Below are 12,670 nucleotides of genomic sequence, written 5' to 3' on the forward strand. Positions count from 1 at the left end.
ACTTATTAATAAAGATCATAAATAACATTTTTTTGTTGCATGGTTCACATGATTTATTTCATGATTATATGTACATAATGTATGAATTCTATTTAAGTCCAGAACATATCAATTTGTTAATGATTATAGTGTTGTCAGCACAGTGGAATATAATCTTAATTATATGTTCGAAAGTTTATTCCCTGATTTGTCAGTTCACTGGATTTAGACTGACATGATAATCAGCGATAGGTATTCTTACACCTTGGATAAGTGTTATGTCCTTTCCAGGACATTGGCAAAGTTTACCAGCATCGGATGTATGGAGTATACATCAGAAGGGACCGATATTGAACTTTGATTAGATATATTAAAATTTACCGTAATATCTATTCAATTCAATATCACCCGTTGATCCTAGATCAAATGATCTTAATCCTGATATGGTTAGGTTCGATCTCAAGAGTATTATACATGTTCTTTGATTTGTTAGTTAAGCCTACTTTTGGGTCAGGGTGATACGTACATTTTGGGAACATGATAGTATAATTGAGTGGGAGCGCTAACATAAATATGGAATATATAACTTCTATAGGAATTTAGAAGTGAAACGATGATATCCTTCGAGCTTGGCTAAACAGAGATAAATGGTGGAGATCTCATTTCACTTTGCTGAAATATCATTTATACGGAGCTAAGTGTTTTAAGGATAAAATACATTGAAGGTGTAACGGTAACTTAGTGCCTATTCAATGTAGATCATCTATTAGAAGGTCATTGATCAAATTAGGATTATAACAATGGATAACTAATGACGTATCTATATCGTGGAACATATAGAGCGTTCTATATACTGAGAGTGCAATTCTAAGTTCTATGCGTGGATTCAACGAAGAATTAATAAGTCAGTGAGTTTAAGATATAAATTCTTGATCTGCTTATTGGAAGCTCGGATATATAGACCCATGGTCCCCATACTAGTTGAGACCATACTGCTTGTAAGACTTAGTTAATTGATTTTGATTAATCAATTATAATTCTAAAATTAGACTATGTCTACTTTGTGAATTTTCACTAAGCAAGGGCGAAATTGTATAGATTAGAGATTCTAGGTTTATTTATTAATTAAGAGACTTTATATGTCTCATTAATAAATATATTAAATGACAATATTGTTTAATAATTAAATTTTTAGTTATTAAATAATTAGAATTGACATTTAAATGGTTGAATTTGAAAATTGGCGTTTTTGAGAAAATGAGATGCAGAAATGATAAAATAGCAAAATTGCATAAGTGAGGCCCATTATCCAAAGCCCAGGCCGGCCACTATTGTAGGCTTTTATCATTTATTTTTTTATTATTTTAATGCCAAATAATTCTAACTTAAACCTAGGTGGTTACCTATAAATAGATAGTGATGGCTCTCATTCACAGTTAACTTTGTCAGATGAAAACTGAGCCTCTTTCTATTCTCTATATCCAAAATCTCTTCTTCTCTTTTCTTCTTCAATAATTTCGAAATCCTTGAGTGATAGAGTAGTGCCCACACACATCAAGTGGTATCTCAATCATAGTGTGTAAGACTGTGGAAAATCAACCAACAAGAAGGAGATTCAGCATCAAAGGAAGGAGAGAAAGAGATCCAGGTTCAGATCTTGGTGATGCTCTGCTACAGAAAGGAATCAAGGGCTAGAGATCTGAACGGAAGGAGTCATTATATTCCGCTGCGCCCAATGTAAGGTTTACTAAACTTTATATGTGTTTATTTCATTGTTTTAGAATTCATATTAGGATGTTAATGAAACATACTTGTTAGTGAATCTAGATCCTGGTAAAATATATCTAACAGTATTGGCAACAACGTTTACGTATTGATTGGATGCAATTGGGTGATAAAAATACCAAGTTCTTTCATTCAAAAGCCTCGGCTAGAAGGTCAAACAATAGAATTACCTCACTCAAAACTGAAGATGGAAGCACTTATACATCCAAGGCTGATATGAGTAATGTTATTCAGAATTATTTTGCCACTCTATTTCAGACTTCTCACATTGATCGCACTGCCCTTGATGCAACTCTCTCTACAATACCTAAATCGGTTATAGTAAACATGAATGTCGTGCTTCTCAAACCTTTTTCTAAGGAAGATGTTCAGTTGGCTCTACACTCTATGGGGCCTGATAAAAGCCCAGGAATCGATGGAATGTCGGCAATGTTTTACCAAAAAAACTGGGATATAGTTGGTAATATGGTCACTGAAGCTGTATTGAGTGTATTAAATGATGGAGCTGACCCTTCACCCTTGAATTCCACCATCATCACACTCATCCCGAAGATCAAAAAAGCAAAGTTTATGAAAGATTTCAGACCAATTAGCTTGTGCAATGTTGTTTCCAAGCTCATCACCAAAATCCTAGTTGTTCGCTTCAAGGAAATACTCCCCCATGTCATCTCTAAGACTCAAAGTGCTTTCCTTCCAAGTCGCCTCATCACGGACAACATCTTGGTTGCTTTTGAACTAATCCATGGTATTAAACATAAAACTTCGGGTAGGAAAGGAGTGGCTGCTATGAAGTTGGATATGAGTAAAGCGTTTGATCGGGTTAAATGGAGTTTCATCAAAGCTGTGATGGATCGAATGGGGTTTGCTAATGGATGGACGTCTCTTATTATGACTTGCTTGACAACGAACAAATTTACTTTTCTCTTAAATGGAGAACTAACAGGCTCAGTCACACCATCCAAAGGGCTTAGGCAAGGCTGTCCTTTGTCTCCATATCTGTTTCTAATTTGTTCCGAGGGTCTCTAATGTTTATTGAAGCATGAAGAACGCTTGGGAAATCTCCATGGTTACTCACTCACCCGAAGGGCTCCTCCAATTTCACACCTCTTTTTTGCAGATGATAGCTTACTATTTTGTAATGCTACAGAGAGCTCTTGTTTTGCTATCAAACGTTGTCTGGATATATACCATCAAGCTTCTGGCCAAGTTTTGAATCCTGATAAATCTGTCCTCTCTTTCTCTCCAAACACCACTTTGGCGGCTCAAGTTCAGTTTCATAGAGTGCTTTCCATGCCCATCAGTGAGTGCCATGAAAAATACCTTGGGTTACCAGCATATACAGATCAAGACAAGCAGCAGTTGTTCAGCGAAGTCAAGGAAAAAATATGGCGCCTTATGAGAACCTGGAATGACAAACTCTTTTCCATTGGAGGTAAGAAAATCCTACTTAAAGTTGTGGTGCAATCTATCCCAACTTATTTAATGAGTTGTTTCAAGTTACCAATAACTCTCTTCAATCAACTTGAAACAATGATGTCAAATTTTTGGTGGGGTTCTAATGAAAATGGTACAAAAATCCATTGGCGAAGTTGGAAACTTTTATGCAAAACCAAACTTGATGGTGGAATGGGCTTTCGGTCTTTCATACACTACAATCAAGCGCTACTTGCCAGGCAATCATGGAGACTTCTCGACAACCCATCATCTCTTTTGAGTAGACTATTGAAAAGCCGATACTTCCCACACAATTCTTTCCTAGAGGCTCCTCATGGTCACTCCCCTTCCCTCACATGGCAAGGTATCCTTCATGGCAGAGAACTCTTACAATCTGGGTTACGATGGAAAATTAGGGAAGGCAAAAACATCAATTGTGCATCTGATCCGTGGATTCCATGCCATACGAATTTTCAACCAACTCATTATGAGGGACCACCAAACACTATAGTTGCCAATTTGATCACAGAAGACCGGCAATGGAACAAGTAGCTTTTAGATGAGTATTTTTCAAGTATCGATGTGGATCGTATACTCACCATTCCATTGAGTTACTTTTCAGCAAATGATCACCTCATCTGGCACCACCATACTTCAGGGATCTACAATGTTCATTCCGGATATCATCATGCTGCTTCTCTTGAAGATTCAGATCTCTCCTCCACCTCAAATTCTCCTACAAACTGGTGGAAATATTCTTGGAAACTACAGCTGCCACAGAAAATTAAAATATTCGCTTGGAGAGTATTTCATGATGCTTTACCAGTTGCTACATCGTTGGTACGAAGACATATCTGTTGGGTTTTATGCCCTAAATAAAACTCATTTCAATATAATCAGATTTACTTATTAATATAGATCAAAAATAACATTTAATGTTGCATGGTTCACATGATTTATTTCATGATTATATGTACATAATGTATAAATTCATCTGAAACCCTTTTCACATACTTGATCCTGTTTATTGTGCCGTCAACACATTGGAAAGTAAACATGACTATGTGAATAAAGTTTCCTAGATTTATCAGACATAGGGTTTTACTGATATGATAATCTACAACAGAGTTTACTTGCATTTGGAGAAGTGCTATGTTCTTTCCAGAGCATTGGTTAAAGTAAAGCTCAGGTTGGATGCATGGAGTATGCATCGGAAGGGACCGATATTGAACTTTGACTTAGATTTATTAAACTTACCGTAATATCTATTCAAGTCAATATCGCCTAGTTGATCCTAGATCAAATGATCTCAATCCTGTTATGATTAGGCTCAATCTCAAGAGACTATTCGTGTTCTTTGATTTGTTAGTTAAGCCTACTTTTAGGTCAGGGTGATACGTACATTTTGGGAACACAGTAGTGCAATTGAGTGGGAGCGCTAACATAAACATGGAATCTATAGCTTCTATCTGGCGAATAGTAAGCAAAGGATGATCTCCTTCGAGCTTGACCAAACGAACATAAATGGTGGAGTACTCATTTCACATAAGCTGAAATATCATTTATACGGGGTCAAGTGTTTTAAGGAATAAATACATTATAGGGTGTAACGGTAATTTAATCCCTTTACGGTGTAGATCATTTATATAGAGGATCAGTGATCAAATTAGGAATATAACAATGGACAACTAATGATGTGTCTATATGGTGGAACATATAGAGCATTCTATATACTGAGAGTGCAATTCTAAGTTCTATGCGTGGATTCAACGAAGAATTAATAAGTTAGTGAATTTTAGTGCTAAATTCTTGATCTGCTTATTGGAAGCTCGGTTATATAGACCCATGGTCCCCACACTAGTTGAGATAATATTGCTTGTAAGACTCATGTAATTGGTTTTGATTAATCAATTATAATTCTCAAATTAGACTATGTCTATTTGTGAATTTTCACTAAGTAAGGGCGAAATTGTAAGAAAGAGTTTATAGGGGCATATTTGTTAATTATGATACTTTGTATGGTTCAAGTAATAAATATGATAAATGACAATATTATTTAATAATTATTTATAGTTATTAAATAGTTAGAATTGGCATTTAAATGGTTGAATTTGAAAATTGGGGTTTTTGAGAAAATCAGATGCAGAATTGAGAAAACTGCAAAATCCAAGTAAGGCCCATTACTGTACATGGCCGGCCACTTGGTTTAAATTTTTAAACTGATATTTTCATTAATTTAATGCCAAATAATTGAAACCTAACCCTAGTGGAATGCTATAAATAGATAGTGAAGGCTTCAGAAAAATTACACTTAAATTTTCTACTTTTTCATTCAGAAAAAACTGAGCCTTCTCTCTCCCTATCTTTGGCCGAACCCACTCTCTCTCTCTTCCTCATTGAGATTTCGAAATTCTTAATGTAAGAGTAGTGCCCACACACAGCAAGTGATACCGCAATCATAGTGAGGAAGATCGTGAAGAAAGACTTTCAACAAGAAGGAGGTTTCAGCATCAAAGATTCAGAGAAAGAGATCCAGGTTCAGATATTGATAATGCTCTGCTACAGAAAAGAATCAAGGGCTAGATATCTGAACGGAAGGAGTCATTATGTTCCACTGCACCCAATGTAAGGTTTCCGAAACTTTAAATGTGTTTATTTCATCGTTTTAGAAAGTTCATATTTAGGGTGTTAATCAACATACTTGTGAGTAGATCTAAGATCCTGGTAAAATAATTTCCAACAATATCATCACTGATTCTACCTGTTCTGTATGTCGACAAGCATGGGAATCCATAGGCCATGCTCTCTTTGGATGCAAATATGCAAAGGCTGTCTGGCGGGCTACAGGGTTTCTTTTCGACTGGAATGCTGCTGCACAAATGAATAAGGGTGATTATTTAGTATACTTGTCTACCCTTCATTCCAAGCTTGAAATGGAAAACATTATCTGCATTTTATGGTCCATTTGGACAGAGAGAAACTGAATCCTTCATGGTAACAAGGCTAAGTCTGCTGTACTTTTGGCATCTTTTGCTACCAATTACTTGTCCAACTATTAGCATGCTCAAGCTAAGTTTCGGCCTCCTGAAGCTACAGCAAACCAGAATCCTCCACCAGCACCGGTTCTGGACTCTCCTTAGCGACCACCTGACCCTGGAAGCCTCAAAATGAATGTGGATGCTGCCATAAATGCATCTAATAACCAAATGGGCATTGGAGTTGTTATCAGAAACTGTCAGGGGGCTATAATTGCTGCTTTCTCGAAGCCTCTCCTCGGAAACTTTGCATCACATGAAATCGAGGCAAAGGCAATATTTCACAGCTTGCTTTGGGCCAATCAATTGGAAATACAGCTAGGCCAAGTCGAAACGGATGCTATGACGGTTACCAATGCTTTATATGGCCGATCAAATTGTATCTCTGCTTTCAATGATCTTATTAATGATGTATCTTGCTTACTTTCCTTTTTCCCGGGTGTATCTGTTGTACATGCTAAACGAACAGCTAACAAAGCTGCTCATTATTTAGCTAGATATGCTTTAGGGTTGGATGAAGCTTGCTTTTGAATGGATTCTTTTCCTCCATCTCTAAACTCTGTTATTGTAAATGACTTATCTTTTTAATTTATAATAACAAGTTTTTATCCTAAAAAAAAAAAAGAGTTGAACATCGACTCTAATATTATCATAAAGCCAATAGGTTATCGAATATCATTATTAGCACATTAACATGTTAGGTCTTCTCTTAAGGATATGGAGTTGACATTCAATAATTATATGAAACAATTTTTCTCTAATAAGAAATTTTAAAGAACAGGTAAAAGCGTGTCTATGTTATATTATTAGTACAATTCAATCAAAGAAGAAAATACAAACTTAAATATTATAAATCATATAGTAAAAATTACGCTTGAATTTTGTAATGACAAATTTTTGAAAATCTTATATTTGAGCCAAAGCATCCAAATATATATATATAGCTCCTGCATGCACACACATCTCAAATTGGCAATTTGCAATATAAATGCCATATAAGAGGCATGAATCTTATATGAGATAAGATAGGAGTGTGCAGAAAGTCATCCAATCCAATTCCAACCGACCGATTCAATCCCAACCGATCCAATAGAATCGGATATCCAATCATAATTGGATCGGATCGGATGTAAATTTTAAAAATCCAATTGGATCGGATCGGATGTTGGATGAGACATCCGATCCATTGGATAATCGATCCAATTCAATCCAATATCATCCAATGTCCATCCAATCATATTTAATAGTTATAATTTTATATATTTAATTATTTTATTTAATATTTTATATATTATTTTATTATCTATGTTAGATTATTAGGTTCTAAATTATATTTTTTCATATATATATATATATTTTAATAAAATTAGTCTAAATAGTGGTTAAAATGGATTGGATCCATCCAATGGATCCATTGGATGGATCCAATCCAATCTAATAAAAAGCCAGTTAAAGCATCCAATGGATGGAACCCATCTAATCCAATACATCCATTGGATCGGATCGGATGACTCAATTCAATTGGATTGGATCGGATAAAAAAATCCAATATCCAATAAATAATTGGATTGGATTGGATGGGTCCAAATATATTGGATGTGATCCAATGAACACCCCTAAGATAAGATATATTGTTGTGAAAGAGAATGCGCTTCTTATATATATTGAGTTAGATAGACTTTTTCAATAATTGAAACGGTAGAAATTAAACTTTATTATAATTAATTTTGACTATTATTATTTTCAAAACTGATAATCGTTGCTATCCATTAAATTAACTAAAATAAATTTTATTAAAGTGAACAAAAGCTGAGTTGGGAGGGAGAGATATCAAGAAAGGAAAATATATATAAAAAAAAATACACGTGTTAAAATGAAAAGACATAGATGTTATTATTTTTTTTTAATTGTTTGGCATTAATATTAATTAATAATTACTATAACATAAGAAAACATTAATAAAAATCTAAAAATTAGAAAAAAGGGGAGAGCAAGAAAAACATTAATTACATATAGAAACATATTTACACAAAAAAAAAATATTTTTTTTTATTCAAACTAATAAATGTACTGTTACAACCAAAGTAGTTTATGAAAACAAATAAAATATTTGTGAATGACAGTATGGGCCAGTATAGAAATTGAGAGAACACATGTATCTCACAAAAATAACTCATCAATCTCCAAAAGACCCAAACATCCTCTGTTTGAAGCTATCTCTTCAATCAGTAAAGAAAAAAAAAACAAAACTTGGCGTGATAACTTTTCAAGATCACAGTAGTTACATAATCACAGCTGCATCAACAATGTGAGATGGGAGTGAAGTAAATGTTCCAATTCAGTAGATCCTGCACCAAATACATTTATTACTTTACATTAGACTACAAAGAAACAATTTAATCAATTATAACATTCTAGATTAAAGTTCAACATAATTCTTAAGTTGTTACTAGATTTGAATTCATCTAAAATGAAAAGAGATGCAATGGAATGCTACAATTTAGAGATAAGAAATAGTCACCTCAAAGAGTTGTCTAGCAGCTAGGTTATTTTTCTGCTGCATCTCCATTTGTGCCCATGCCTGTCTCAGAAGCAATGAAAAAATATCAATCATTAAGATTCACTCAAATAGTTACTTTGGCTAAGAGAAGAATCCCCCAAGACTCACCAGCCAACTGCCACAACTTCTGGGATTACACTCGCTGGTTTGCTCAAATAGATAGATATCGAGTCTGCTCAATGCGATTTAACTTCAAGCAATGCAAGAATTTGGCAAACATAACCATTCCCACGAGAAAATCTAAGAGCTTTAGCTAGAATACTTCTTGCTTTCATTACCAACATAATCTGCATCAATGGTAAGTTTATTGTTTAAATTTCCATCCCAAATTTTATAACAAAACCTGGATTATTATAAAAATAATTATATACACCTTTCATAATGAAGGGACCTCTAAGCCAAAGCTCTCCTCTTTGATTAGGAGGCAATGGGTTAGAAGTATCAGGATCAATAATTTTGGCTTCCATTCTCTGCTAATCGACCCACCAAAGCATGCATCTTTTCTCTCTTCATCATCTATCATTCTTGTCAATGACCCTGCACTCTCTGTCAAACCAAGGAATTTACTTCAAAGAATCATGGCATAAATTAGAAAGACAAGAGTAAAAGAATAGCATATCTTGCCCATAAGTTAGGTTAAACCTACATCTGTGGATCAAGATAGGAAATTTGGGGTTCAATGTATCTAAATCCTTGTAATTCTTCTCTAAAAATACTCTGCCAAAAAGAAAAAGAGCACAAATCATTTCTCAAGTCCAGTAAGAACAATAAAATTAAAGATAAATAAATATAATCATTCAACATGCAAACTAGAGACCTTTAAAAGTAAATATTAACATACCTTTGGAGCTTTTTTTTTTTTATCTTTTTTGGCAGCAGTGAAAGCTAATTTTCTTAATCAAACATGAAAAACATAAACCTAGACTAGACTCTGCAGAGAACAAAAACACCCTTATTCACAAGTAGAACTTTCACTTTCATCAGTTTCTTAGAAATCTACCTGTACACTCTTTACATACAATAATTGATTAATGATATAAGTGAAGTTATAGCAGTTATAGCAGTAATATTCTTTACAAACAATATTTGATTAGAAGAAACAACGATAGAACTCAAATAGGCCAAAGTAATTGTAGTTATCTTACTCCATTTTTTCTTGTTTTTATTTAGCTTCTTCTCTTCCATTAAAGAGAAGTAAAGCAAAGCATAGAGAATATCTTAGATTAATTTATAGATCTATAGATTTGAAGAAAAAAAAATCTTAGATTGCAGACATTAAAGTGAAAGAGAAATGTGGTGTAATTCATAGAAAACAAAATCTTGTTGTTACTTTCAGTTGTGACTGTTAGTTAAAGTTGGTTAGAGTTAGTTAGCTGTGACAGTTATGTCAGTTTGAACTGTCAGTTGGTTAGAGGCTTAGTTTAATGAGCTGTTATCTAATCTATATAAACTCCATCTTGTAATCATTTTGTAAGATAAGAAAAGGAGAAATCAGAGTGAGAAAGTGAGAAAGAGAGAGAATTGTATCGAGAGGGAGAGAGTAAAGGACTGCTGCTCTTGAAGGTTATGAACCATGGCATTCATGGTGTTCTAACCTGTCAATCATGGAAGTTTGAGAGTAGATTTCTCTCTGTTAGCTACTCTGATTGAAGATCAAAGAATTGGTGCCTGTAATCAACATTTTAATAGTGGAAATACTCCTTGGGGGAGAGCTGGAATAGGACTCACATTGAGATCCGAACCAGGATAAAATCCTTGTCTCATTTTCTTATTTTCTCTGTTTTCTGCATTAATTCTTGTCTGATTTATGTTTAATTCCTTTCTGATTTTGTATCTGGTTTAAGTGCATTGCTGTGCATGTGTTTGTGTTGAGTTTGTGTTGTAGGAGAATTTACAACAGTGGTATCAGAGCAAGGTTCTTGGAAGGTCCAAGACTCAACACCAAGTTGGCTAAGAATCAAGAAAGGTTGATCAATGGCTTCTTCATCAACCAGATTTGACTTAGAAAGATTTGATGGCTCGGGGGATTTCAGTCTTTGGAAAGAAAAGATGATGGCAATTCTAATCTACCAGAAACTGGATTATGCATTGGAAGATAGGATTGAAAAATCTGAGAAGGAAGAAGATATAACCAAGAAAAGTGAAGTTGAAACCATAATGAAGCAAGCAAGATCTGCTATCATCATGAATCTTGCTGACAATGTCCTAAGGCAAGTTATAGGGGAGAAAACAGCATTGGGAATCTGGAAAAAGCTTGAGTTACTATACATGGCAAGATCGACAGCCACCAAAATCTTCTTGAAAGGAAAATTCTATGGATTCAAGATGAATGCCACTGTTCCATTGGAACAAAATTTGGATGATCTCAACAGAATTGTTCTCTCCCTAACAAATATGGGAGAAACAATCAAGGAGGAGGATCAAGCTGTGATAATTCTAAATGCTCTGCCAGATCAGTTCAAGGAGATGAGAACTGTTATAATGTACAGTAGAGATACTCTCACGCTTGAAGATGTAATGAGCACTCTAAGATCAAGAGATGCAGAACTCAACTGGCAAAAGGCTGCAAAACAAGAAACCAGAAATGATGAAGCCTTGATGATTCGAGGAAGACAACCAAGAAGAGGAAATTCCAGATTTAGGGATCAATCCAAGTTTAGAAATCACTCAAGACACAAGGGAAACTCAAGATCAAAATCAAGACCAAAAGAAACAAGGAAATGCCATCACTGTGGCAAGGTTGGTCACTTGATCAAAAATTGCTGGGAGCTAAGGGACAAGAAAAAGCAACACAAAGATGAAGAGGATAAAGGAAATGATTCAAATGCAGCAGTTGATGATCACTATAGTTCAGATGGTGATATTTTTATTGTGATCAAGGAACAAGGTGAATCTTCAAAGTTAGGAGATGCATACACTAGCTCAGATCAAAGGGACAATGATGAATGGATTCTTGACAGTGGCTGTACTTACCACATGAGTCCAAATAAAGACTGGTTTATTGACTATTCTCAAATTGATGGTGGAAAAGTCATGATGGGAAATGACCACAAGTGTCAAGTTGTTGGTATTGGTACCATTGCCATCAGAAGCTATGATGGCACTATCAAGACACTAAGAAATGTTAGGCACATTCCTGATCTGAAGAGAAATTTAATTTCTCTTGGTACTCTTGATGATGAAGGGTTCGAGTACAAAACTGGTAAAGGGACTATGAGAATAACAAAAGGGTCTTTACTTGTCATGAAGGGCATCAAGAAACATGGTTTGTATTTTCTAGATGGACAAACCATGACCCCTGCACAAGCTGCTGCAGTCACCAAAGGAAAAATCGATTCCAAGCTTTGGCATGCCAGATTGGGGCATATCAGTGAGCAAGGATTAGTGGAGCTATCTAAGCAAGGTATATTGTCAAATTATACTCATACAAACTTACCCTTTTGTGAGATTTGTGTACAGGGCAAACAACACAAGATTAAATTCTCAAGAAGCAACTATAGAGCAAAACAGGTTCTGGAATACCTTCATGCTGATCTCTGGGGTGCAAGTAGGGTGAAAACACCTGGAGGAAATCAATACTTCCTCTCTGTTATAGATGATTACAGCAGAAAGGTATGGGTTTTCTTGCTTAAACAGAAAAATGATTGTCTTAATAAGTTTAGAAATTGGAAAATATTTGTTGAGAATCAGACTGATAAAAGGGTTAAATCTTTGAGAACTGACAATGGTCTTGAGTTTATTAATGATGAGTTTGATGAGTTATGTGTAGAAACAGGTATTAGAAGACATAGAACTGTTGTTAAAAATCCCCAACAGAATGGGGTTGCTGAAAGAATGAATAGGACACTTCTGAACAAAGTGAGATGTGTCCTACTCG

At 34.8% G+C, this 12,670-nt stretch overlaps 1 protein-coding gene across 1 annotated transcript; it reads left to right on the forward strand.

The window, feature by feature from the left end:
- Positions 1 to 6,365: 6,365 nt before the first annotated feature.
- LOC115717969 (uncharacterized) lies at positions 6,366 to 6,764 on the forward strand. Its single transcript, XM_030646937.2, has one exon. It carries the CDS (start codon positions 6,366 to 6,368, stop codon positions 6,762 to 6,764), a length of 399 nt encoding a protein of 132 aa, XP_030502797.2.
- The last annotated feature ends 5,906 nt before the right edge of the window (positions 6,765 to 12,670 follow it).

Source organism: Cannabis sativa, chromosome 5, assembly GCF_029168945.1.
Source record: "Cannabis sativa cultivar Pink pepper isolate KNU-18-1 chromosome 5, ASM2916894v1, whole genome shotgun sequence".
NCBI classification, from domain to species: domain Eukaryota; kingdom Viridiplantae; phylum Streptophyta; class Magnoliopsida; order Rosales; family Cannabaceae; genus Cannabis; species Cannabis sativa.